The sequence below is a fragment of the Platichthys flesus genome, chromosome 22, assembly GCF_949316205.1.
Source record: "Platichthys flesus chromosome 22, fPlaFle2.1, whole genome shotgun sequence".
Taxonomy (NCBI): Eukaryota; Metazoa; Chordata; class Actinopteri; order Pleuronectiformes; family Pleuronectidae; genus Platichthys; species Platichthys flesus.
The window spans coordinates 2,370,337-2,397,562 of NC_084966.1; the positions used below are offsets into that span (position 1 = coordinate 2,370,337).

The 27,226-nt window shown below is 45.3% G+C and overlaps 3 protein-coding genes across 3 annotated transcripts in view; 2 read left to right on the forward strand and 1 right to left on the reverse strand.

Annotated features, from left to right (window-relative positions):
* Positions 1–419: 419 nt before the first annotated feature.
* Positions 420–1,817, forward strand: sap18 (Sin3A-associated protein). The gene is made up of 4 exons (XM_062381099.1): positions 420–599; positions 1,127–1,236; positions 1,335–1,457; positions 1,540–1,817. The coding sequence occupies exons 1-4, from the start codon at positions 528–530 to the stop codon at positions 1,694–1,696; spliced, it is 462 nt and encodes a 153-aa protein (XP_062237083.1). The 5' UTR covers positions 420–527; the 3' UTR covers positions 1,697–1,817.
* A 618-nt stretch (positions 1,818–2,435) lies between these two features.
* On the forward strand, positions 2,436–5,270 carry rtraf (RNA transcription, translation and transport factor). The gene is made up of 8 exons (XM_062380708.1): positions 2,436–2,602; positions 3,372–3,496; positions 3,670–3,769; positions 3,987–4,067; positions 4,157–4,245; positions 4,432–4,500; positions 4,604–4,652; positions 4,787–5,270. Exons 1-8 carry the CDS (start codon positions 2,542–2,544, stop codon positions 4,939–4,941), a joined length of 729 nt encoding a protein of 242 aa, XP_062236692.1. The 5' UTR covers positions 2,436–2,541; the 3' UTR covers positions 4,942–5,270.
* Positions 5,271–5,333: 63 nt separating this feature from the next.
* nid2a (nidogen 2a (osteonidogen)) overlaps positions 5,334–27,226 on the reverse strand; it is a 28,103-nt gene continuing 6,210 nt past the window's right edge. The window contains exons 4-40 of the mRNA XM_062381089.1: positions 25,974–26,075; positions 25,732–25,871; positions 25,525–25,651; positions 25,096–25,419; positions 24,602–24,713; positions 23,691–23,730; positions 23,487–23,596; positions 23,256–23,389; positions 23,043–23,154; positions 22,328–22,528; positions 22,011–22,241; positions 18,078–18,224; positions 17,212–17,340; positions 16,476–16,601; positions 16,125–16,261; positions 15,932–16,037; positions 15,711–15,844; positions 15,441–15,546; positions 14,983–15,116; positions 14,788–14,893; positions 13,944–14,077; positions 13,757–13,862; positions 13,490–13,623; positions 13,299–13,404; positions 12,890–13,023; positions 12,675–12,780; positions 12,042–12,175; positions 11,844–11,949; positions 10,597–10,726; positions 10,397–10,497; positions 10,134–10,306; positions 9,892–10,021; positions 9,638–9,809; positions 7,757–7,914; positions 7,496–7,619; positions 7,288–7,400; positions 5,334–5,989 (exon numbers count right to left, since the gene is read on the reverse strand). Of these exons, the coding sequence (XP_062237073.1) occupies positions 5,979–5,989; positions 7,288–7,400; positions 7,496–7,619; positions 7,757–7,914; positions 9,638–9,809; positions 9,892–10,021; positions 10,134–10,306; positions 10,397–10,497; positions 10,597–10,726; positions 11,844–11,949; positions 12,042–12,175; positions 12,675–12,780; positions 12,890–13,023; positions 13,299–13,404; positions 13,490–13,623; positions 13,757–13,862; positions 13,944–14,077; positions 14,788–14,893; positions 14,983–15,116; positions 15,441–15,546; positions 15,711–15,844; positions 15,932–16,037; positions 16,125–16,261; positions 16,476–16,601; positions 17,212–17,340; positions 18,078–18,224; positions 22,011–22,241; positions 22,328–22,528; positions 23,043–23,154; positions 23,256–23,389; positions 23,487–23,596; positions 23,691–23,730; positions 24,602–24,713; positions 25,096–25,419; positions 25,525–25,651; positions 25,732–25,871; positions 25,974–26,075 (4,830 nt within the window). The 3' untranslated portion in view covers positions 5,334–5,978. The remainder of the gene's footprint in view (positions 5,990–7,287; positions 7,401–7,495; positions 7,620–7,756; positions 7,915–9,637; positions 9,810–9,891; positions 10,022–10,133; positions 10,307–10,396; positions 10,498–10,596; positions 10,727–11,843; positions 11,950–12,041; positions 12,176–12,674; positions 12,781–12,889; positions 13,024–13,298; positions 13,405–13,489; positions 13,624–13,756; positions 13,863–13,943; positions 14,078–14,787; positions 14,894–14,982; positions 15,117–15,440; positions 15,547–15,710; positions 15,845–15,931; positions 16,038–16,124; positions 16,262–16,475; positions 16,602–17,211; positions 17,341–18,077; positions 18,225–22,010; positions 22,242–22,327; positions 22,529–23,042; positions 23,155–23,255; positions 23,390–23,486; positions 23,597–23,690; positions 23,731–24,601; positions 24,714–25,095; positions 25,420–25,524; positions 25,652–25,731; positions 25,872–25,973; positions 26,076–27,226) is intronic.

Sequence of the window (27,226 nt, forward strand, 5' to 3'; positions counted from 1 at the left end):
AGCGGGTGCTCTGCAACAAGAAGGTTGCTGGTTCGAATCCCACTCTATCCCATCTGCATGCCTAAGTGTCCTTGGCAAGATACTGAACCCCTAGAAGGCCCCTCATAAAATGATGAGTGTTCTAAAAATGTAAGTCGCTTTGGATAAAAGCGTCAGCTAAAATGACATGTAATGTAATGTAATGAATTTCCTTCACAATACTAAACTGTATTAGTTCTATTAATAATATATTCATGTATGTGTTAAACAACAAGTGTTACAATACATAATTATCAACATAAATGAATAAATCCATCCACGTTATTTATTATTTATTCATTTGGTTTGTTAGTAATCACTTGAAATAATTTGATTGTGAAACGATGCGTTAACACTCCACAGCAGCAGGGGGCGACAACCATATCAAACATATTACAACCGGAGACGGAACTCGTCTCTGTATTAGCGGTGCGTCGCTGTTGGCTGAAGAACAAGACGTTGCAAGTGATTGATACTCGATCTTCGACAGTGAATCAAGAACAACAGCGATGGCTCTGGAGTCGCGGATCACACAGGAGGAAATCAAGAAGGAGCCGGAGAAGCCCATCGACCGCGAGAAGGTACGAGCTAGCTCGTTAGCTGCGTTAGCGCCAAGCTAACGTGGTCCGGGAGCCATGCTAACAACTTCAAGCTAACCGCTCCATGCTAAGCGCTTTACGACTGGAGCTGCTAAATTAAACTTAACAACGTTGACAGATCAACATCAGTTTCGACTTCAAGTTGTTTTAAGATGTAGAAAACAAAGGTGGATGGAACCTGGATAATCTGCAGTTAAATGATCTGCAGTTAAGCAGTGCTAACGTGCTAACATGTTGCTAATCACAGTCATCAGACAACAGCTTGTTTTTTTAAGAATGAACTAATCTTAGTTTTGTTTGTGAAATTTAAAAACAAACTAAAAAGTATGTGGTCTTGCTCGATTTGAAACCAGAAAACCTAAATTTGTGACTCTGCACAATTTGTTCTTATATATTATCTACAAACAGGTGATTTCTACCTGCTCTTGAAATCGTCCTGTGCACGTTTCTTTACAACAGTTCTGTGCAATGCTGCTGCTGATGCATTTTGTATCTGCTGCTTGTTTCAGACCTGCCCTCTTCTGCTGCGAGTGTTCACCACCAACAGCGGCCGACACCACAGACCAGATGAGTTCTCTCGAGGCAACGTTCCCTCCAGTGAACTGCAGATCTACACCTGGTGAGCTGCGGGCGGGTCGCTCCTTCTCTTTACTGTTAAATGGATTCAGTTGATTTCTTGAGGCAACATGTGAATGTATGTGATTCTCTGTGTTTCAGGATGGATGCGACTCTGAAGGAGCTGACCTGCCTGGTAAAGGAAGTGTATCCAGAGGCCAGGAAGAAGGGAACTCATTTCAGCTTTGCTATAGTCTTCCCCGACACCAGAGGGAAACTATACAAGTTAGTAACACACTTCAGAAGTTTCATGGAGCAGGGTGATCCATCTCCACGTACTGTATATTAAAACCTCTCCCTCTGTTAGGTTGAAAGACATCGGCAGTACTCTATCGGGCAGGAAGGGAGCAGATGACTCCATGACACTGCAGTCTCAACACTTCCGGATCGGGGACTACCTGGACATCGCTATCACGCCCCCGAACAGAGCCCCGCCCCTTAACACACGCATGAGGCCATTCTAAAAACACACACACGCAAGCAACACACCTAATTCCCATCATTTTAGTTTTCTCTTTCTCATCGTCTTGACTGATTTTTGCATCTTTTTGTAAATTGTGACGTGTAATAAAAGTTTTTTCCAAAGTCTGTGTGACAGCCTGAGATGATTTACAGTGTCTGAACGGAAAACCCCACAGAAACATTTGAGACGTGTGAAGTTAAGAGCCTCTATCTAATTTACTAGACTTAATATAACTATATAAAGATGGAGGTATAATTATATTCATATTAAACATTCAGAATAATATACAATATGAAACATAAGCTTTTGCAAGTATACAAAAATGTATTCATATATTGCTACCTTTAAGTTGAATGGATAGATTTTTTTGAATCAACTATTTAAAATAATGCAATTTAAATCAAGTATTAAAATAAAATAGGACTGTAAATGTTACAAATAAGAGACTGAAGGTTCTGTGGTTTAGTGAAGAGAGTTCACTTCTCTGTACATTTTACAATGGGAGGATTTGACAGCATTTATATAAATGTGTAAATTATAATGTGGTATGAATTTAGTATGATGTAGAATAGAATATGATGCAGTATAATGTGTGATTAATGTAGAATAATGGAATATGAATATAGTATAATGAATTTATGTTCGTAGTATACTGTTGTATAATATAGCATAATGTAGTATAATCTATAATATAGTTACATGGTGATTTTTTACTTTGACAGTCCCAACAGGAAGCTGCAGGCCGCGCATGCGCAGTTCCACGCTGACAGCTAGCAGGAGGAAGCAGCTAAAGCTAACGTGCTGCGGTACACACAACGCGGTAGTTTGCGGTAAACCACCGCAGAAATGTTCCGGAGGAAGCTCACAGCTCTGGACTATCACAACCCCGCAGGCTGCGACTTCTCAGGTGGGAACCGTCTCCTGCTTGAGCCGCTTGTGTGATGCTAATGCGGAGCTAATGGGGAGCTAACGTGTCCTGTCACTGTTAGCGACCAGACTCCTGCAGCTAAACTCTACTTTCACGTTCCTCCTCTTGCGTGTTGCTTAAAAACACGAGATAAACAACAGCTCAGACTTTCACCTCCGCTCTCTACTATTCGTCTCCATTTTAATGTTCATATCGGAGCTAATGTCGCCTGTGATTAATGTTATATATAAACTAATTTTATCTTCTATTTAGAAGTTAGCTGTTTAGAATTTAGTTGTTAACATTGTGTGTAGTTCCATGCACTGTTTTCTATGTTACTGTCACTATGCACATTCTATATCATATGGATCTATTTGATCCCACAATGCATCTTATTGTGCAAATTCACCAATTTACACATGTATATTGTAAACTACTGTTAATTTAATACTTTATGTACACATCTCTACTCAGTTATACTATGTTGTATGTGGTATTTATACCCATTCATACATATTTGTAGCACATTGCATTTTACACTTTTAAATTAATTTTGCATACAGTACCTGCCTATACACTTATACTATAACCTATAAATACCTATATACTTATAACAGTCTATTTACAATGATACGTTTACCTGAAAACGTCCTCATGCTACTGCAAACACACACACATCCTCCTGCATCACTGCCCTTTCAGTCGTTGATGCAGCTGCTGGTACTGACAAGTCCCTGTCTGTGATCTGTGATCTGTGGTCTGTGCTCAGATGAGACTCAGTACAGGAACTGCATCGTGTGGCTGGAGGACCAGAAGATCCGACACTACAAGATCGAGGACCGGGGGAACCTGAGGAACATCCCCGGCTCCGACTGGCCCTCGGCCTTCCAGAAGGTGACACCAGCAGCTGCAGCCTGTTGCACGGCAGACACACAAACACTCACACACACTCACACACTGGGCCAACGCCAAAGACGCAGAGACGCTTAAAATCTGACATGAGCTGTGTTCCAATCAGGAAGCTGTGGTGGTTGCCATCAGAACTTGAATGTTGTGTTTGTGTGCAGTACCTGCAGGACGTCAACTGTCCGTTCGGGGTTCAGGAGAAGCACGAGGCTCTGGACTGGTTACTGGGCCTGGCTGTGCGCTACGAGTATGGAGACAACGGTGAGAGAGGAACACACGCTGGGCTTCGTTAGCTGTTTGGTTCATTCAGAAGAACAGAGCAGTATACGCTGCAATACCCATGATGGCCACTACATGTAGCTGTTGGATAAGGAATGGTTCCTGCTCGCTTCGTCTCACCACAACTTTTCTCTGCTGCAAAAGATACAATTTCTGAAGATGAATAACCTGCATCTCTGTTTCTATCACGTGTCCCCAGTGGAGAAGTATAAGAACTGTCAGCCGCTGGCCGCCTCCAGTAACAGCGACGTGCCGATCGACCCGCTGGTCAACCTCGACAGTAATCACAAACTCTTCATCGCACCTCACATCCTCCCTTCCTCCTCCTCCTCCTCATCGTTAGAAACATTATCGTTTTTCTTTTTGCAGTTAATTCACCAGATTTCAAAGCAGGAGTGACGGCTCTGTCTAACATCCTCAAAATCCAGAGGCACGACGACTACCTGGTTATGCTCAAGGTGAGAGAGCGGAACACGCTGCTTTGTTCTTATAACTTTAATAATTCACATGAATGAAAAAGTATTATGACTTTATACTGAATCTGATTATTTGTATTCCCCTTTAAAAGTCCCTTATAGTCGTCGTAATGTTCCTCGATGAGGTTTCTAACCCAAAGATTTAATTTATGCTTCATTTCCTCTCAGGCCATTCGTATTCTGATCCAAGAGAGACTTTCCCCAGAAGCCATCGCTAAAGCCAGCCAGAGCCGAGAGGTAACTTTAACATGTCCACACTTCTGTTGGTACCTTTTACATTCTTAATGGGAATAACCATTGACAGCCGTTCTCACTCACGTTTCTTTTCCTCTTGTTCCAGGGAATTCCAGTGACTTTAGATAAACACACCTTGGGTTTCGACACTGGAGGTGAGCGCTCCGTTTTCCACATCATGATATAAAACGTACACGGGGGAAAGCGGGTTTGTTTGATGATGTTGACATGAGGTGGTGTTTTGGTGTGATCGCCTATGGGAAAGTAAAAACACGCTCTGGCTCCTCAGACGCGACCCTGAACGAAGCGGCTCAGATCCTGCGCCTCCTGCACATCGAGGAGCTGCGGGAGCTTCAGACCAAGATCAACGAGGCCATCGTCGCCGTGCAGGCCATCATCGCCGACCCCAAGACCGACCACCGGCTGGGCAAGGTGGGCAGATGAGAGCGAGGATGAAGAGGGACGTTAGAGGAAGGGCGCTTTAATTTGGTTATGAGAGGTTTTTTTTTGGACAGTTTGTTTTCTCTATTTTTGGGGATTTGGAGCCACCGCTTTTCAGACGCTGTCTCGAAGACACTCTGTGAAAAACACACTGAGTTCAATGGTTAATTTCTTTAGGTCGAACCTTCTGATCCTCCTCCAGCTGCTGGGACCGCCCACAAAACAATGCTAACCTCAGAAATAATCAAAAACCTGTTTTTCAGTTGGAAGTAAATGTTGTTTTGAGACGTTTTTCACTGATGCTGTATACAAGTAAAACCCATCTGAACGCACTTTGTCTCCTGAGCTTCCTGTTTGAAATCCTCACAGTACAACGTCAAGCACCAAATCACATTTTTATTGTTATAAATATCACATCTTATAAAAAGATAGATTTCATTTTCATATTTTTGTAAAAACATAAGAAAAAGTGTGAAGTACAGATAAGTTGTGCAGAGTGTCGTGATCTGATCTTGGCAAACAGATTACTTACTCAGATTATAGAATATTATTCACTCACTCGTGGTTTATATTTTTCGTTGAGTTTGACAGCAAAAAGCTAATTTTCAATAATCTCACAGTTTTTTAATCTGTTTTCTAACTAATAAAAACAGACTGAATGTAAAAACCACTGTGACCAGAAGCCGACGCTGAAGAACAGAACAAACTCATACATTTCAAATCCGATTTCATCGTTGTGTAGCTTTTTATCAATGGAACAAAACAAGTCACGTAAAAAAATACAGTAGAAGAATAACAAACTAAAAATGAGGTATAAAACAAATTTACAAAACACTTATTTTGGGGTTATATCTTTAGGGTCGGGGTACGTTGAGAGGGGGGGGGGGGGGGGGGTTTGTAAATTTGATCCGACGTTCAATCTGCCAACGGGAAGACGCGTCTCCCCTTTTCCTCCGAGGGAACCTGGAGAGCTGAGGTGTGTTCAGGAATCACCCCCAGAAGTTTAGCACCAGAAGAGTCCTGCGCCCGCCGGCCCGTCGTTAGTGACTCCCTGTGAAAACACAGCTCACACGTTTAGAGCACAGAGTCACAGAGTGGAAGCAGCGTGAGGCTCCAGGTGGAGCAGAGCGGGAAAGCTCTACTTGTCTCTTCCTGTGTGAATGCGAACGTGAAAGGATGAAAGCTTTACGGCTGCAGCGTCCTAATGACAGAACAAACAGACGCTGCTTAAGTGCAGGGCTTCGCTTCTCAGTTATCTCATAGAGGAGCGTGTGTGTGTGTGTGTGTGTGTGTTGAACAATAACAGCTTTTAAGCCTCTTACAACCTGCCTAACAAGTGTGTTTCACAACTGTCATCATGGTCAGAATTACACCACACATCCACAGCTTTGAAGCGCCGGCTGTTATTACGTCTGAGAACACGCAGACACGACAGTCATCGAACAAACGGACAAACTTTTGTGAAAGGTCTGACTCCGTGGTGAGCAGATCTCACACCCGTCAGAAGTGCGACACTTTGACATCTGCCGGGGGGGGGGGGGCGACCTTGAGGATTATCCTGTGTTTAGAGCACGACTTTGTACTTTAAAAGTGTTTTAAAGCTTCGGCTTTGAAACGTCTCCATCTGCACACATCACCACATCAAACAGCACAAACACAAAATACAGGTAGAGGGCGGCAGCTGTGTAATCATTGTGTTCTGGTCTCGCTGGGTCACAAGTTGATGGTCGCACACAGCTTTATGATCATTGTTCTCTTTCGTTGAGTGTGTGTTGCGTCACCGCAGACACACAAAGAGGAAGAGACGTGAGGTGGGACAAACACAAACTGTTGAATCTACGTCAGCTCTCATCCTGCCTCACCTACAAATAACTGAAAATCACTGAAAACAAACATAAATCTGTAGAAACTCGATTGTGATCCTGTGACCACCACATGCATTTCTCTGACTTCATATCTATTTACTTTGACTATTGTGTTTGTGTGGCCTGAATGCATCCTGTGTAAACACCGACGCAGCTGCTTCCACGTTGTGCAGGAGAAGTTCATATTTCCTGCGTGTCCATCGTGCTTGAACACAGCATTCTCCTGCACTGTGTTCTCTCTCACTGATTTCTGTGGTGTAGATGTTGTGCTGCTATAAAGGTGACATCTGGTGGGTGATGACTAGATGAGGTGACTAACACACCGATGAGCTCACGGTCTGTGTGCGTCTGTCTGTGTGTGTGTGTGAGACACGTCTGACAGCACGTACAGCACGTAATTGAAACGCAGTGATTGTGTGTTTTCGTTTTAAATCAAACATCTGACAAAGCGGCTCTGTCGACACAACACACACACACATCTCACCTGATAAACAGCCGTTAGTTGCGATGGCGATGCCGTAGAGGTGTGAGCGCTGGTCGGGCAGATACTCGTCTGTGAACTGACTGCTGTCCTTGCTCACTGCGATCACACCGTCCCTGTGGGGGACAGAGAGAGAGAGAGGCAGTGAGGACGAGCATGGGTCAGACAGAGCGGCTGTCGTGGTTCACATCAACAGAATCAAGATGGCTACCTCCTCCAGTCGGAGTAGTAGAAGTGGTTGCTGTAGTAAACCAAGCTGAAGGGGTAGTTGAGGTTGGAGTGGATCACTCTGCGTCCTGAGCCGTCTGGAGATATGCACTCTAAACGCTTGGTACCTGAAACCAGGAGCAACACAGGGTCAACACGGGGTCAACACTGTGTGAGGCTACTTCCTGCATCTCAATACATTCATATCATCCATCAAATACATCTGGACGGGGTGAGGCCGTTTCCTGAGCAGCTGTAAACGAACCTGCGTCGGCCCAGCAGACTTGTCCAGATGAGTAGTCGTATGTGAGAGCGTTGGGCAGACCGATCCCATCGGACACCACCACCCGGCGGTTCTGACCGTCCACTGACCCGCTCTCGATCTTTGGAGCCTCTCGGTTCCAGTCGGTCCAGTACAGAGTTCTGCAGAAGACACAGAGAAGATGTCCGATTTCACAATGTGCTGGTTTGTAAATGTTCAACCTCATCTCGGGTGAGTTTGAGTTCTGTGCCGCTGCTCTGACGTGTTCTTGTTTCGGTGAGGACCGCTGGGATCTGGCTAATACGAGGAGACAGGAGGAAAACCACACACCAGCCTGCGTTCAGCCGCTCGCACACAAGTGGGTACACAAGAGCACGAGAGCACAGGGCTCGGGGGAGCAGCTGTCTCACGTTGATGAGGTCACGGTCAGGTTACTCTGAGCAACGTGCGACCTCTGACCTCAGCTCTTTCGGGGGGGGTTGCTTCATGTGTACACATCAGAAAACATCAGCCATGAGGCAGACGTGGTTCCAGCTGAGACTATACTCTGTTTCATTTTTTTTATTTTGTGACGTGTTTCTGTGAAAGAATAGATTCCTATTTAGTTATTAAAAACATTAAAATCATTTGCTCCGGGCGATGATGAGTGTGAGTGTGTGTGGGCTCCTCATTACACTACTTCTCATCTGTAGATGATGGGGTACATGTGGGCCGTCCACTGGGAACTACAGGTAATACACACCACACGAGCAATCAACACACACACACACACACGTATACACACACCATGGGTTTATGAGTGTGTAAATCAAGTTAACTTTTTAATGTAAAGTTGAGCAGATGGTGATGGATGAGATGCCTTTATAATGTGTGTACTTGTAACTTTTGTGTGTTTGCTGTATATGTGTGTGTGTAAGGGGAACATGTGCAGGCGCAGAAATCCCAGAGCATGTGCTTAATCATAAGTGTACCCGTGTGAAGCAGTAATTACCTTTAGAACCTCAGAACGCACAAGCACACGCAAATGCACTCACACACACACACACAGACAGACAGACAGAACCTGTTGATTATGTGATTAGTTGCAATGATGAAAAGCAGATGTTATTCCTGGAGAGCCGACCAACGAAGACCTTATATATTCTGTGTGTGTGTGTTAATAGCATCAGTAAATCCAGGGCAGTTTTCTTGGCTCAACACCGACAGTGAAAGCACTAAATGTCACAAACTAATGACTGATGACTGAATTATCAGAAGTAGCCGACCAGAGATGAACTCGTCCCTGAAACCTGAACCTGTGGATGTTCCTCGGATGGCCCGTCTCACCCTGAAGTGTTTACCTCAGTGTCTCCGCTGCAGAAACCAGACTCAACAAAGTCCATTCTGTCAAAAAGCTTTAAAACGTAGCGTTCACTGTGCTAATGAATTAGTTACAGGCCTTGTTGCTCCGTCTGAGGACGTGTGTTTTTGATTTCATGCTCGTGCTAATGGGCTGAAAACCATCTGGGTCCTGATATAAAAACAGAGCAGACAGGGTGAAGGCTGCATTTCATTCTGCAGGGTGGAGCATCTGCAGCATGTTACGCTCCATCGCCAACAGTGTGTGTGGGCTCTTGTTTGTGTCTGTGTCTGGGAGGAGATTTGTAAATTGTCTTTCAGACCTGCACTCATCTTATTTCAGGACGTTTAAGCGAATTTTTCCAGAGGGGCTGAACGTGAGAGAAACTCTGGAGGACGTCCGGACCCAATATTCTGCACATTTCCGTGTCCAATAACGACTTTGATAACAAAGTGCTATAAATAAGTAACACAACAATATAGGCTCCTTCAGGCCATCTCTGGTGGCACCACCACTCTAGAAAAGGTCCAGAAAAGGGTGTTTACCCAGTTGAAGAGACCACGATGATGGCCCGGGGGTTGACCAGGTCTTTGTCAAACAGCGTCTTCCTCCCGCTGCCGTCCAGGTTGGCGCTCTCGATCAGGTCAGGCGTCGAGTCCACCCAGAACATCAGTCTACGTTTGACGTCCACGGCCAAACCCTCTGGACTGACCAGGTCTACAGAGAGCACATAGAAAGTGTTGGTGTAAACACACTGCAGTTCGAATTGGAGTGTGAGGATTGTGAGTGTGGGATTTACTGGTGTTAATGAGAATCTCCGGCTCGGCTCCCTGCACCACCGAAGCTCTGTTGATTGTTCTTGCAGACAAATCCGTCCAGAAGACCTGGTTGTCTTTGCAGTCATAAGCCAGACCGACAACTATGGAACCCTGGAGACACACAAGCACAAAAATCAGATACATGAACACATTGTAACTACATCAGAGATTCTATAACTGATTCGAAAGACGAAGCAAAGTTACGAGCAAATTCATCTCTCACATGCAGAGTCAGCAGAGTTTTGGAGCGAGTGGCATCGAGCTTGGTCCCATTGAGAGGCAGCGCCCCGATCTTCTGTCCCTGAGCGTACAGCAGCGTGACGTCAGCGTGGGGCGGGGGGGTGACGTTCGGGCGGGGCAGTGGTCGCACGGTGGGAGGGGCCACTGAGGGGAGGCCTGGATTGGAGGATTAAATGAATAAAGAATATATGGTTTTCAGGTTGCAAACAGACAAGAGGTGTGTGTTCCAGGAGGTCAGATACTCACAGGCAGGTGCGACAACATCGTGCGATCGTGTACCAGGAACCTCCCGTCCGTCCTGGTCCACACACCAGCAGTACGTGGTCTCCCCGTAGCACTGGACTGGGCTGAGGGGGGCGAAGAGGTGGAATAAGACAAACTGAGTTATCTCAATCAACCACTGTGTGTGTGTGTGTGTGTGTGTGTGCGTGCGTGTTGTTGTGTACCTGAATTGTCCATCGGACTCGCACTGAGGCACGTATTGTTTCGGGTCTGGTTTTCCACCGTAGTGCTCGATCAAACTGATCCTCCATCGTTCACACACGCTCTCAGGACGCTGGGTCGGAGCAACAGACACTGAGAGGGACACGAATCAAACAAACATTTACATTGTTAAGAATAAATCTAATCTTACATGGTTGTAAAATCCCATTCGGTTGGAATTTCTGGTTATTTATTCAACTGTATGTTCATTTTCTTTTCATGGAGCATTTTGAGATGTTTTCCAGGAGTTGTAACTGTTATTGATTTGGTAGATTAGGCGTGAAAGGGGGAGAGAGAGTGGAGAAGACTCTCAGGGCTGGAGGTTTGTATGACAGTGATAGTTAGAGCGCTTGATAAATGGTGGGAGGAGACCCTGTGTTTAAAAAGGCACAAACACGTCTACACATTTTGCTTTTGTCAAAACAGTTTACCTTGTTAAATCCCTTTAATAACTCACTTGATAACAGAGCTTTAAAACTGAACCTGAAACCACTTTAGACTTCCACTCATGTTTACACAGGCCTCCCTCTCTCCCTCTGGTGTAACTTTCTAATTTGAGACTGACCAGTTTCTACACTGAGAACTAAATCTGGATGATGCTCGTAGTGAGAGATCGGAGAAGTTAAGAGCTACTTGGAGCAGGAGAGCGTCCCTTAAAACCCCAAAGCTGAGCAGGAAACGCTGCTGCCTCCCGCATCCTGACCCATTACTGAGAAATCCCTGAATAACCTCCCAGTGCAGAGGCCACAGATGAAAAAACGCGTGTGGTTGCACTGGGCAGCTTCCAGGTGTGAATGAGTGCAACTGAATCTGAAGCTAAATAAGTTCGGTTCCTAAAAAGCAAAGAAACTGAGATATCTAAAAGTCCTTATGATTATGTGTGTGTGTGTGTCTGAGCAGCATCTCTGTTGGGGGGGAGGCTTGTTTTCGTTTGGTTGCACGGCAACAGCCTGCAGCTCATCACACCACAAAGTGACCGCTTCAGATGTTTGGACGCTCACAAATGGAATTTAAGCAAGGACTGAATTTATAGAGCGGCCTCTGTGTGTATATATAGATATCTCAACCAGAGTCCTGCACCAACGGGTACAAATATATTTATACTGATTCACGTATAAATACGAACTAAACCTGTGTGGTCAGGAGAAGTAAAGTTTATTTTAAGGGAAATTAGGGATTAAAATGATGATGCAGTTTATAACAGACTCACCTGGTCGGTCACAGTCGACAGGGGATGAACCAGGTGGAGTCCTGGTTCCTTCTCTCTCCTGCCCCCTATTGTCCACGCACCAACAATGTCCAGAGGAGCCATGGCACTAACGCAAAAATGAGAAATAATTTTAGTATAATGTCTTGAATCTCTTTAATCCAGAGTAAAACAGAATCTTATCTGTCAGTGAGTGCTGACCTGCAGCTGTGTGTACTGTCCGTTAGCATCACACTGAGGGACGTAACCTCCGACTATGGGATACCCCTCTGGACTGGTGGTCTGCGATCTTTCTCGGTGGTGCTCACAGTGAGTTTTCGGGCGCTCTGGTTCGTCTGGAAAACATTAACGAGGTTACACAAGTTATTCAGGGACCAACAAAGTGTTTGGAGCGTATCGTATGTCTCAGGTCTGGGTCGTATCATCTAAATGATCCTTCACTGAGTCAACATAAAGTTTAATGGGCTGTTTAACTGGACCTCAACGTGATTGAGTGGCCGACTAACCTGGAATCTTTTTCCTGTCCCACTATGCTGGTGAGAATAAATTCTCTTGACAAACTCTTCATCCTCTCTGATGCTGTAATGACTATAGTGTTGATCTGACCTGGGATGTGTACCTGGCCTTCATCACGGACATTTCCCAACATGTAGGTCCTTTATAAACTTCTACTGTAAGTTCCCTCTGGCTAGGCTCGTCAAGTGTTCTCATCTGCAGCTAAAGCTTCTAACGATCCAGAAGTCTGCACAACGCTTGAGTCCAACTCCCAGAAATGTTCAGTTATCATCCTGCAACCTGTACACTTGAGTTTTCAACTGTAAACTGCAGCCTCACCTGGTTGGTCACAGTCTTTGGGTTGTGTACCAGGTGGAGTCCTGGTACCTCCTCTCTCCTGCCCCCTGATGTCCACGCACCAACAGTGACCCGTGGAGCTGTGGCACTGAAGTAATAATAAATGATGATTTAAGCATTAAGTCTATAATTCTTTTCAGTGCAAGTGAAAGAAAGATTTAAACATGAATACACATTTAGATCAGTAGGATGCTGACCTGCAGTGGTGCGTACTCTCCATTAGCATCGCACTGAGGGACGTAGGCCCCTGGTGGAGGATACCCCTCTGGACTGGTGGTGTGAACACTGTCTCTGTGCTGCTCACAGTGAGTTTTAGGAAGCTCTGGCTCATCTGGAAACGACAGGTTGGTGAATGTAAACAACAGGAAATAAACAGACATGAGTCGTTTGAGACCAATTTGACACAAGAAGAATAACTTTTCTCTTCACTCCTTACAGTTCATCCAGAGAGTTGCACAACGTACATTTTTGGATTGTTTAGCATCATCTATCCTCTTCATGTTGACCCCCCCCCCCCCCCCCATTATTATGAGACCCATTTTTGAGTACCTGCCCTGACAAGTCTACATGCAGCATGACTAGAGCAGCTAGAAACCACAGTGTTACCTGGTGCGTCACAGTCTTTAGGTTGTGTTCCAGGTGGAGTCCTGGTGTCTGTTCTCTCCTGCCCACTGTTGTCCACGCACCAACAGTGGCCAGTAGAAACATGGCACTAGAACACACAACAGGCGTATGAACAACAACACAAGTACTGAATACAGCAGTGTTTCTCATTTACAACACAATCCGAATGATACCTGTTGAGATGTGTACTGTCCATTAGCATCACACTGAGGGACGTAGGCTCCGAGGAGAGGGTACCCCTCTGGACTGGTGGTCTGAACTCCGTCTCTGTGCTGCTCACAGTGAGTTTTCGGACGCACAGGTTCATCTGAGGAGATTTCAAAAAAAGAAAGAAAGCAAGAAAATGGAGCTGATTGTATTTGTTAAGCAAAGTTAATGGATTAATGCATTACGACATGAATGAGACATGAAGGAACATTGTGAAAGATCTCTCCCCTCACCTGGTTGGTCACAGTCTTTTGGTTGTGTACCAGCTGAAGTCCTGGTTCCTCCTCTCTCCTGCCCCCTGTTGTCCACGCACCAGCAGTGACCAGTAGAGCCGTGGCACTGAAGAAATAATGAATTATAATTTAAGTAAAACTCATATCAAACATCAATAAAACCCATTTGAACAAGTAGGATGCTGACCTGCAGTGGTGTGTAGTGACCATTGGCATCACACTGAGGTACATAAGCTCCAACTATGGGGTACCCCTCTGGACTTGTGGTCTGAACCCTGTCTCTGTGGTGCTCACAGTGAGTTTGAGGACGCTCTGGTTCAACTGGAAGGGACAAATGGACAATAACAGAATTATATATTTGCTCAATTAATGTATAACAGCAGATGTGATATCCTCCTATCATTCCAACAATTGTTTGGTAGGGATTTAAATACAAATGATAATCAATAACGTTGTTGATTGTGCCCTGAAGTGTTAGATAAATGGGATCCAGCTAATATACAATAAAAACTTTTGTTCATAAAACCTTGACACCACAATTCTTCCTCATGTTTTTTAGCCTTGAACTCGGGCGTAATTAACTTTCAACTTACTGTTACACACACACACACACACACACACACACACACACACAGACACACACAGACACACACACACACACACACACACACACACACACACACACACACACACACACACACACACACACACACACACACACACACACACACACACACACACACACACACACACACACACACACGGTGATATCACCTGTTTTTCCATGCATTCCAAGGCTGTGACCCAATGACCTCAACAGTGCACCACTCACAAGGTTAGACACACACTCACATAAATGTGGTGTCTGTTTGACTTGTCATTGACTTGAGAGATTGGGGTCTCACAGGTTCACTGAGAAAGCCTCAGAGAGCATTACATCATACACGTGCTGACGCCGGAGCCGTCACTGCTCATAACAAATATGTTTCAGACGCTCGTGTTGAAGAGGTTTGTGTAGTTGATCTTTTCACCTGGTCTGTCACAGTCAGTCGGTGCCGCACCAGGCGATGTCCTGGTACCCGCTCTTTCCTGTCCTCTACTGTCCACACACCAACAATGTCCAATAGAGCCATGGCACTGAAAAGTATTTTTATGTTATTTTAGATTAAATTCAAAAAGAACATCAGTTTGTCTGTCAGTTTTCTGATGAGTCATCAGGTGCTGACCTGCAGGGATGCGTACTGTCCATTAGCGTCACACTCAGGCACAAACACTCCCAGTAGAGGGTACCCCTCTGGACTGGTGGTCTGGACACCGTCTCTGTGCTGCTCACAGTGAGTTTTAGGACGCTCTGGTTCAACTGGGGAGGAAAACATCACATGTGTTTACACTATAAATCCATGTCTTCTACACATTTCCTCATTAAGTCAAAAATAGAAAAGCATAGAAATGAGTGGAAATCTACTGCAAAATAAAGATAAATGTAAATATGAAATATTTGTATTGTTAATATTGTGTTTTCAAAGGAAAATTATCTGAAAATAATTTAATTAAAGGGATATATCCAATAGGGAAACCAGCTAAAATAAAAATACAGGAGAAACAGAAGTATAAATCGTCCTGAGATTAAATAAAGTGCGTACAGCCAATCCAACATTTGGACAGTATCTCAAAGCAGACTCACCTGGTCGGTCACAGTCCACAGGTGAGGAACCAGGTGGAGTCCTGGTTCCTGCTCTCTCCTGCCCCCTACTGTCCACGCACCAACAATGTCCACTGGAGCCGTGGCACTAAAATCGAAAACCAAACTTAATTTCTTTGATTTCAATACGAGGTCAGATTACAGGTTTGAAAATGATGTTTTTAAAGGAAAACAAGCTCTGATCTGTATGACCAGCCACACAAACAGTGAATACAGCATTGTTTCTCATTTGTAACACAATCCGAATGATACCTGTTGAGATGTGTACTGGCCATTAGCATCACACTCAGGCACAAACACTCCGATTAGAGGGTACCCCTCTGGACTGGTGGTCTGCACACCGTCTCGGTGGTGCTCACAGTGAGTTTGAGGACGCTCTGGTTCATCTGAGGAGATAAAACACAAGATCATTTAAACATATACACCAATGTTTAAATTAAACACCCACGTGTGGGATAAGGGCGAGTTAATACCTGGTCTGTCGCAGTCTCTGGGTGCCGTACCAGGTGGAGTCCTGGTTCCTCCTCTCTCCTGTCCCCTAATGTCCACGCACCAGCAATGTCCAGTGGAGCCGTGGCACTGGAATAAAGAATGAACATTTTCAGAATCTGCTTGTTTTTTACTCAGGTCATGAGTCGGCCGTGCGCTCTGTGAGTCAGTGATCACCTGCAGTTGTCGGTAGCGTCCGTCAGAGTCACACTGAGGGATGAAGGCTCCGACACTTGGCTGTCCACTCAGATCCACTCCACTCTGCAGACTGTCTCTGTGCTGCTCACACTGGCTCCTCGGACGGACCGTCTGTCCTGTAGAGAAACAATCATTACACCATATCACTATTTTATCATTTGTATTTGAGGTATTACCATTTAGCATCTTCTATCTGCCATTAAACCTTCAGATTCTTTCCATTCATGGGTTATTTTGCCTGACCATGGTAAAAATGAACAAATCTCCTCCTGCTTATCTGATTACAAATGTGAGCATCAGAGTTAAAATCTATATATTTGATGTACTGACCTTCCTGTGGGGAACAGAAGAAGCCGTCACCATAAAGGCCGGGCTGGCACTGACACTGGAAAGATCCCAGTCCATTGATGCATCTGGCGTTGGCGTCACAGGGAGAGGAGCTGCACTCGTCCACGTCTACATAAGTAAACACAGCAACAGAGAGAAATCAACAACCACAGATGCAGAAAGGAAAGAAAGAAAGATGATATCTGGCTGTCGGCTGGAAATAATTCAATTCAATTATATCTAATCAGTATTTGGTTAATTTCAAGACTTCATGCAAAGTGTTTCCTATCAATCAAGGAGGGAGATGGGGGGGGTATTGAGAAGTTCATCAGAAGTTCACACTGATGGGTGAAAGGAGGACACACACTGGCAGGGCCATGCTCCTCCACACATTCCAAAGCAACACACACTGTGTCATTTCTCCATTTGTTGTTCACTTTCACCCTGTGTCCTGTCTAATCTCACTCTCCTGTTCTCACACTCGTCCTCTGGTCCCCCCCCACCTGTTCTCACATTCGTCACCCATCCTCCCCTCTCGCTGTGTTTCCTCGCTTTTGCAGCTGTGCCTCACTGTTATGAAAGAAATGTTATTCCTGCGCTCAGACAAATATGCGGGTCTCCTCCTGACGTTCAGCTCTTTTTGGAAAAAGCAGCTCCGACATGCAGCTTATTGGACAAACTAGTGCAACTTATGGTTAGTGGGCTGCATTTATACATATTTTTGTATGTATTGACTTACCAACACAGGTGCGGCCGTCGTAGCCAAACTCGTAGCCGCTCTGGCACTGACAGCGGTGGCTACCAGGTAGGTTCATGCACTGAGCGTGAGCGCCGCAGGAACTCAAGCCCTCGGCACACTCATCTATGTCTGCAGTGAGGTAAAGGAGAGGAAGTGAGACATAAACCCAAGGGCTTGTAAAGCAGGAATCCCATATATGACAACACAGAGGGCTGCATGTGTCAAAGCTGTAATTAAGGGTCATTACTGGAGATTTTAGTGTGTATACATCGAGTGTCTGCTTGTTTGTGTTATTATAACATGCGCCCAACACCTGGATTTTCTAACCACATTGTGCAAGAGAGTGGACGAAAACCACATATAGACTATGTGACCAGGGAGCGCTGCCGAGGCCCGGCCATGGGAACTGAGGCTGAGCCTGGGGCTTTCCTAGTGCTGACAGCAGGAGAGAGAGACCGGCTGCTGGGCTAATGACAGACCCTGCACCCGCTTAAAGGCCCAGAACTCCCTGTTGACTGAGCGTGGGGGTGGGTGGCAGAACGGAGAGAGGGTGCAGATGATTCCTTACATCCAGCCTGTAGTTGACCCCTGGTGTTCACTAGACATATGATGAAACACAGACACGCAGCCTTGAACTCTCTTTATCTTGGTCTGCATGTGTTTGTGTGTAAGTGTCAGAGTGAGAAAGACGCTATTGAACCAAGCCAAATGGACGAAAGCACATAAAACAGTACTGAGAAAAAGATTCAGCTCTTATGTGTGCGGGTGTCTCTCCGGTTTCACCTCCGCTCTATTTTTCTTCAACCAGGGTTCTGAGTGAAAGCTTTACAAAATCTAAATACACATAAATATATTTGTCAAGTTACCATAACAGTTGCGTCCGTCCCCTTTGTAACCAGTCGCACACTGGCACTGGAAGGCCTGGCCCTCTTGTGGGATGCACTGGGCTGTGGTGTCACAGTCGTGGTTCCCGGCGTAGCAGGGGTTGATCCCTTCTGGTCCTGTTGGCTCAGCTGCAGACAGACAGATGTGAGACAGATAGAATGACATGAGGGACGAGAGATACAGATTTGCTTACTACTTGTGGAAGGATGTGTGTGTCTGTGTGTCTGTGTGTGTGTTTTAGTTTGTAGATGTGTGTGGATCAGGGAGGAAACATTACATTTTTCTGCAGAGCCAGTAGTTCTGTTTCTCTCTCTCTTCAGCATTTCCCACAGAATTTAACATTCACACCCAGTGACCATGACGTGAAGAGTGAGATGAGAACTGTGTTCAAAATCTCACTTTACTAAACATGATTAAAACATCTGTGTAGGAGACACAGGTCAAGAAAACTCGACCCCACATACTCTGCAACACTCCACATGTCCTGACCTGAGATGAATTGAGACGGGGATTATTCAACAGTTAAAATCCGATGATTACAACGATGATTACAGGACAGACTAACCAAATGCACATGTACAAAAATCACTCCAGACAAATTCCCATAGAGCGGTTTCCTCCCCGAAAAGGCCTCCCTTCATGTTCTCAATATTGAACATATGGACGAGGTTAGACACACATATACATGAGAGAGACACACAGACGGAGGGATGAGTGAGCGGATGTGTGTTCAGAGTCCCCCCCCCCCCATACCAACGCATGGCTCAGACACACAAGACTTTAAACAACAGGCGGATTTCTGGAGAGAAATGAAGCAGAGGAAAGAAAACATGGAATCTAAAAGTTACTCATCTGATCATCTGGAAAACCTATTTTAATTCTAAATATGGCTTTTAAACACACAATGTGTAACATCGCCACTGGAGGTTTCTAAATCTAAACAATAAAAACAGGTTTTATGACCTTGTGAAGCAGTGTGGGGTCATGTTGTTTTTCTACCTCACATGAAATGATATTATATCTTTATAATGGATCCAGTTGTTCATAATGTCAACATGTGGTCAGTAAGGCAAAACGCACGAGAGGGAATAAAATGAACATGAAGAATATCTGTACTTAATGATGTTTATCTGTCTCAACCACCAGGGCCATAAGGCTAGATAAACAGCAACACAAACACACACACATCACATATAGGAACTTAAACACATCTTTCACACTGGAGACAAAACCCATACTTTGGATGCCATGATTGATCTCACACACACACACACACACACACACACACACACACACACACACACACACACACACACACACACACACACACACACACACACACACACACACACACACACACACACACACACACACACACACACACACACACACACACACACACACACACTCACACCTACACTAAATCAAACACACAGAGAGACACAGCTTGCTTCCATCTCCTGAGGCCAAGAACAATTTGGTTCATTATCAGAGAGAGAGAGCGAGAGAGAAAGCGAGAGAGAGATCGATACAGAGAGAGAGAGAGAGAGAGAGAGAGAGATAGATACAGAGAGAGAGAGAGAGAGAGAGAGAGAGAGAGAAAGGGAGAGAGAGAGAGAGAGAGAGAGAGAGAGATGAGAGGGTGACATGTACATGGACAGGAGAGAAGACTGAAGGATAATTAAAGAGAGAGCGAGAGAGGGAAAGAGAGCAAGAGGAGGCGGGCGTGAGAGAGGGGTGGAGAACACACACAGACACACACATACACACACACACGCCAAAAAACAAGTCTTAACCCTCAAACAGGCTTTTGAAAAAGTGAGAACTGTCCAAAAAGTCCAAGTGCCAGTCCACATCCACACAGATCGGTGGCACAGGGGCGTAATAACTCTACACGATGACCAAGCAATGTAGAATTATCTGTCACCACCAACTTTTACTGACCCGACGGAATGACCTGGAATTTACCAGAGTATGATGTTTAAAGTGGTGAAAGCTGCGTCTGGGAGGGCGTGCAGACTGAACAGGCAGGAGGCGCTTGATGTCCAGTCTGAGTAATGGAAAGGTCATTTTACTCATTCTACTGTTGCAGGACGTCTCGGCCTCGGCTCTGTCCATTTTAATCCTGCGGAGGGACAGCCACGAAAACTCCTCTGAGGAGGTGATGAAAGAATTTCACTCTCTTTCTAACTCTCTCTCTCTCTCTCTTATTCTACCAGTTTCGTGGGATTCTCATGACATCAATGGGCAGCTATTCTGCCCGGCAACCCCCCTCCACCCCCACTAAAAAAATCTGTCATTGGCTGGGATATTATTTCAAGGAAAGTGTAAGAACACGCACGCGTGCACACACACACTCGCACACTCGCACACACACATACACCACTTAACCCGTGTTTACAAAACCCCTGATCCCCAAAAGCTCTTCCAGCTGTGCACTGGGTGTATCGGTGTGTGTGTTCATGTGCATGTGCGAGATGTGTCATCGTAACCTTCTTAATCAACGTGTTGACATCCAAATGACAGAAACTTGGTCTAAATTCAAAACAGGGGGGGGGGGAGAGAGAGAGAGAGAGATAGAGAGAGAGAGAGAGAGAAGAAATCCAGCCTCTCATTCTTTCTGTCTCAAACTCTTTATTTTCCTCTCTATCTTCCGAGTGCTCTCGTCTCTGCCCCTCTCTCTATCTGGTTCTCATCAGATAAACAAAGTATGACCACTGTGTGCAGACAGATAAACACATGACACATGTACACAGGGTTTCTGTCGCTGTCTGGAGAAAAGATGAGCTCAACTAGCGGTTGACTGGGATCCAAAGAAAACCTACTAGTCTCTGGGTGAAGTGCTGGATTTGTCGTTCACGTGGGGGCGATGAAGAGTGAACAACCACGAAAACATAAATGGAACCGGAAACATTCAATGAGACTGTGTGTCACACAGAGATGATGTGTGGGGGCTGGTTTGTACGGCTGTTTTTTGTGAGGTACCAACAAAGCAACGCTCAACCAAGAGTTGTGATTGAGGAGAAAGTTGTAATATTATGAGAACAAATAAATATGTAGGATAAAAGCAATCAGGAGAACTCATGCTCTTTATATTATTGTATGTTTATATGCCGAAGTTGCAGCAGCTGTTATCGATTTCATTTATTCAGTCCCATTCACTTCAGTCCTTGTAACAAGCTCTTGATTTTTCAAGTGCCTGTAAAAGGCAAATTGAGAAAGACACAAGAAAATAAACCTCAAAATTGCATCAACTCTGATTCTGAACCATCAGCAGGATGCAGTGCCCCCCCCCCCCCCCCCTATCAAAGTTCTTAAGCCACAGCAAATGTTGTGGGTTTGGTTTTGTGTTCTGGCCCCAGCAAATATGTAGAGATCCCAAAGCCAACAATGAATCTGGAAGTTTTCTCTTCATATTGACTTATTTCTTTGAGTTTCTGTTCAGACTGAACTGTTTAACCAGCTCAATCAGTCTGTGTCAACGCTCTGTCTGTGCATCTGTCATCAGCAAACCAAACTGGTCACATATTCAACGTCAGCTGTTGTGTAAGTCACGGTGCTGTAATCCTCACAGTGGTGTTGTGTGTCTAATAAACCCAGCGGAGGGGAACCCGGACATTATGACATTGTTTTCTATGGTTTCAATGTATAATTAAGCCTTCAGCCTTCAGCGTGTGGTGAAAGCCAAACTCTGTTCAGCTCTGTGCCGTGGTTTGGCTGAGGTTTCTGTGGCGGCTCTACAACAACTACCAGACATGTTGGGTCTGAAAAACCTCACGTTTTCAACACCTCTCTTGTGATCTCCCACTTAAAGACTGACAGTGACGACCTGTCAATCAGATGTTCAGTTATCAGTTCCACTGTCTGGACCCCGTGGTTGTAAAGACAGTTTGCTTGATGTGTGTCTGACTCACCTCCGACCGGGCTGATCTTGTTGGTGATGGCGTATCTCAGGATCCGCTCCTCCTTCACGTACATCACAAACACCCTCTCCATGGTTATCTGCAGTGTCTCCACGGCAGCGGCGCGATGGGCATGTGTGCAATCGCGGTAGGAGATGTTTTGTTTGAGCTGGAAGGAGAAAGACTCCGAGCCTCGCTCGGCCGAGACCACCGAGAACTCCCTCACGGACGAGGAGGTGGCCACTGCACAAACAGAAAATCAATTTCAGGGTAAAAGACGCCAGGAAGTGTTATATTAGGTGTTTGTGTCTTGTGGTTCGCATGGTTACCGGATGGGTAGTACTGGTAGGTCTCCTTGAAGGGCTCCATGGTAACTTCAGAACCAGGAGGGAGGAAGGGCACGCTGCCGGTGACGACAGTATCCACAGTGAGGTGGTTGTGGTCGTCCAGGCCACGGCCGGTCTGAAGGATTGACAGATGCTCGTTGCCGGGGTAAAAGATTATCTCAGCACGCCGCGTGAATTCAGCACCTGGAGAAACAGTCAACGATTCAATCAATCAACCAATCAGAAGTCTTCTGTTAAAAAAATACAACGCTCCAGCAAACCTCTGCAAAGGCTCAACACTAATCTCGCCTTAATAAAGAATTTATTCCTTGTACCTCAAAAAAGACAGACAAACAGACTAATGCAATAAAAGCATAACCTTCTTGGCGGAGGTAAAAAGTTGGATGTCTGCAATAGATACATTTACACAGAATAAATAAACACAATCATGTACACACACACACACATACACACACATACACACAGATGTTTCCTATTAGACAGGGGAGGTGGAAGCCTGATATCACATCACGTCCCTGGAGACATGCAGCTGGTGGGAGACTGAAAACTCACATACACACACACATGATGTCCTCGCTGTAGAGGAGTTTCCTCATCTGTGCACAGATGTGCTCAAGAGTCAAAATGTACAAGGCAGTACACACACAAACATACACACACAAAAACATATGCAGATGCACAGACATAAACTGTTTACCTGCAGTCTTGAACCCAGCTTGGCTGTTGGGCAGCTCCAGAGCAAACAGCCATCCAAAGAGCTCTCCTATTGGTGCAACTGGCATCAGAGCCCAGCCCACTGGCTCAGGTACCTGACCAATCAGCACAAAGTTAAATATGTATAGATAATGGATGGATCCTTGATGATGCAACATGAATTCTAAAAACCCAGATATAAAACTGCAGATCCTACCTCGCTGATAGCGGTGTACGCTCTCCCATCTCCCACCACGATGTACGCATGCAGATCAATGTTGTTCAGTGTCACTGGAGTCAAACCCACGGTCACGGTGCCGCTCACCTTACCGCTGACGCGCTGGGGAGCACCTGGAGGAGCAGCACGGGGGCGACACCAAAGATAAAACAACTCTAACATGTTCACGACTGGATAATAAAAGTAAAATAGGAATAACAAGAACGTTACCCTCAGGTAGACAGTGGCGTCCGTTTCCATAGAAGCCAGGCTGGCAGTGACAGCAGAAGCCTGTGGCGTAGTCGGAGCAGAATGCATTCTGGGAGCATTGTTGCTGGAATCTGCAACAAGAAGGAGATGGAAAAACAATTCACATTTATTAAGACAGACTTTTGAAAATTTGTACCATGAGCATCAGATGTAGTTTCCACAAACCTGGCACATGTTTCTTTGTTCTCTGTGGTGTATTGAATCACTGGGAGAAGAGAGAGAGAGCAGAAGACCTTTATATTATTACCATGCTTCACATATACAATGAATATATAGTTAATATCCTATTGTCTTCTTTCCAAGATTATACCAAAGTATGACGAGGACACCAAATACAGAAGATCTGATTCAAAATAGAGACCATATTAACAATCTGTTCAAGGTGCAACAGCCTCTGTCAGAACTGTTGATAAAACTTGAGGAGGACTTGTACTGGACTCAGATTCCCACATGGAGTTTGTACAACTGTCTCTGTTTGTTTCTGTATTTATCTTTTTTGGCAAGTGGTCGTTTTGGAATCAGGGAAGGGAGGGACAACAATGTTTTTTTATTCTATCTGAGTTAAATGAATATCAAACAAACATGTTTTCATTAATTTCTGGAAAAACACTTGATCTGTTGACAAGTATGTCTTCTTCTAGTGTTTCATTACTCCAATCTGAGGCATTTTAAAGGATGAACATTTTTCACACACACACACACACACTCATTTTTATGACTTTGGAAAAGGATAATTGTTGTGTTCCAGTTATTTTTTGTGCTCAGTAAACAGTTGAACTTTACAGAGTGGTCCTGTGGATCATTTTGTAACCGGGAAAGACTGAGAACACATTCTTATTTACGGCAAAAGCTTGTGCGAGCCGTTGCAGAGAAGGGAGTGTTGAACACACACACAAACACACACACATACACACACCTGGGAGCTGCCCAGCACAACGGTAGTATTGTACTACCAGCTGCTGAGGCGCTCTGCAGCAGAGGGCGAGGAAGTTGTACCGTCCTCTTTCTCCCAGTCACCAGCATTCATGCATTTGAACAGTTTGTATGTCTGCATATGCATTTGGTTTGTCTCTTACCTCCTGTGTCAAAATCAACATCCTCCTCATCCACGCTGACCACATGACCTCCAGGGGAAAGACGTGGCTCATTTCTGTGAGGCGGGTACACGTCCACCACCTCCAGAGGAACCTACACAGGCAGATACAGGGGAGACACGCTTGTAACTTCAAATATGTGTTACTCAGAGCAAAGCCAGTACTTTATAAACTCTCTCCAGATGCTACAACCAGAGGGCTGTGATCCTCACATACTCTACAAATTGTAAACACAGCATGTAGAGTATCACGATCATCAGCTTTGCCAGCATTTGTTGATGATTCAATAACGTCTCCAAAACTGCATTCCACCATAACCTCAGATGAAAGAGTGACTTCAATTTCAAATCATTACTACAAACCTCTGACTGCACTGTCAGTGGAAAATTCCGCTTTTTTCCCACAACCATTGCAATATGTAACATTTTCATATTTAAACATGTTTTCCAGTAATAATACTATCAGGGAAATGTCACCTGTGGTTGCTGTTCTGGAGTCTGAGCGCTTCTCTCTTCCACTGCCTCTGGAGCATAGGGAACGTACTGCCTCTCTGCTGGCTCAACACTGTACCTGGGGGCAGAGGGCAGCGGCGCATGTTGGCCGCCATGCGGCCCCTGACGGCCGAAGTCTTGTGAAGGAGAGGAGGGAGCGTCAGGACTCGCTGGTCCAAGAGACTCTGAGCGCTCGCCACCAGCAGGGGCGGGCTGGAATTCAGCGTCCTCCCCTGTCAGAGGGTAATCGGGCTCAAACGTGTTGTATGGATATCCCTCAAACTCCCCGTACTCAGGGGTGGTGGTGTCCTAGAAGCACAAACCAGGACTCGAGTTCAGAGGACTTTCCTGCCGATTTTATCACAAGAACAATTGGTGACTGAGAACTTTGATAAATGAGAGCAACAGAATTACCAGGAGGAGGCCTCCGGATGGCAGTGTGGCAAGGAGGCCACCGACAGACGCAGGAACTATGTTGTCGAAAGAATAACGGTTTCCAGTGTGGAAGAGCCATATACCTGGTATTCCTGTGTTACCGACCCTGGAGAGAAAGATACTAGGCTTAGTCTCGGGTTGGGGACAGTGTAGAGTTCTAGATTTGAAAGGAAGCTTGATTCTTACTGGTAAAGGTTTTTAACGCTCTGCTCGTCCCCTGTGACGCTGTAGTGAGGTCCCTCCGTTCGGGAAAAGATTAAAAATGTAACTTCTCCTCTGCTGAATCCAACTCTGGCAGGCAGCTCTATCTCAACATTATAGGACTCCTAAAAGCAGAAGAAGAGTCAAATAAACAGTGTAAGAAAGTGTGTGACTGTTGTCGTACAATGGCCAAGCTCAAATTAAAGACTTTCATATAGAAACTCCACCTTTGGTCGTGTGCTGAAGAAGTTCAGGCCCCCTTCAGGGTAGAGGAAGAGAACGTACGAGTCTGTCTCATCATAACCGATAACTGCCTGGAACGTATTGACCTGAAGAGAAAGACAAGAGACAACAGTGTGAGACAGACAGGGACAAAATCTAGAAAACCATTGCAAAGTTGCATCAAAAGGAAGCTTTGGAAAAGACACGTTGGATTGGAATGACTTTGTTTTCCTCATATTACGACTTTATACTCAAAAACTTTTATTCGGCTCTGCTCGTCGCCTCCTGTGTTCAGTCAGCCTCAAATTATTCTAACACTCACTGCTCATATTTAAACTTCACACCCCCCCTCCCTCTCCTCCTCCCCGTGTCTCCTTCCCTTCCTCTCTCATCACTCGCTCCGCTGGGATTCCTGTTTAGACTTCTCACCCTTTACCGCACCCTCCTCCAGTCACCACAGTTTCCTGACACAAGGACCCGAGGGATGCGACTCCACAAACATTTGTTTATCACTGATTAGGATGAATTCAATCAACTGATGGATCCACTAACTTTTTCTAGCGGAGCCTCATTTTTTAAATGGATGATTGTGACTTACAGAACTTGATTTCCCCACATGTGTCATCCAACCCACTCTGCCTCACAAAACCACAGCTCAGTGGATGAAGGGACAACAGGGAGTGAGCCCATGTTGTTTTCCTTTGGGACACAATCATATTATCTCTCTCCACACACACACACACACACACACACACACACACACACACACACACACACACACACACACACACACACACACACACACACACACACACACACACACACACACACACACACACACACACACACACACACACACACACACACACACACACACACACAAACCGAGACGGACACAAATCTCATGCTCTCAACCCCCCAGCCCAGATGTTCATCTCCACAGCTGTCTTCCTGTGTGTCTGCTTTTCTTTCACGACGATGTTACAACATGCACACATTTCTCATCACAACTTGCGATATCGGGTGAGCGCACACACACATACACAAACACAGATGTCCCTCCACCTATGTTCAGTGTGTTCCTAATTGTTTACATCAACATCTTTAAACAATCTTGTTGTTTGTGGGCTAACAGGACTTGTGGCCTCTGGGCTCTGTCTAATTACTGGTGGTGGGGTGGGGGTGGGGGGTGGGGGGGGGGGAGACGCCTGAGCTACGAGAGAGGATCTGTTTTTTCTTTGTCGTTAATATTCCCTCT

What these genes read in the sequence shown, in the direction of transcription:
- sap18 (XM_062381099.1), top strand. Translation starts at nt 528, where the DNA reads ATGGCTCTGGAGTCGCGGATCACACAGGAGGAAATCAAGAAGGAGCCG. An exon ending in AGCCCATCGACCGCGAGAAG is followed by an intron (nt 600 to 1,126) that starts GTACGAGCTAGC and finishes TGCTTGTTTCAG; the next exon opens with ACCTGCCCTCTTCTGCTGCG. An exon ending in ACCAGAGGGAAACTATACAA is followed by an intron (nt 1,458 to 1,539) that starts GTTAGTAACACA and finishes TCCCTCTGTTAG; the next exon opens with GTTGAAAGACATCGGCAGTA.
- rtraf (XM_062380708.1), top strand. Translation starts at nt 2,542, where the DNA reads ATGTTCCGGAGGAAGCTCACAGCTCTGGACTATCACAACCCCGCAGGC. An exon ending in CGCAGGCTGCGACTTCTCAG is followed by an intron (nt 2,603 to 3,371) that starts GTGGGAACCGTC and finishes GTCTGTGCTCAG; the next exon opens with ATGAGACTCAGTACAGGAAC. An exon ending in GGCCCTCGGCCTTCCAGAAG is followed by an intron (nt 3,497 to 3,669) that starts GTGACACCAGCA and finishes GTTTGTGTGCAG; the next exon opens with TACCTGCAGGACGTCAACTG.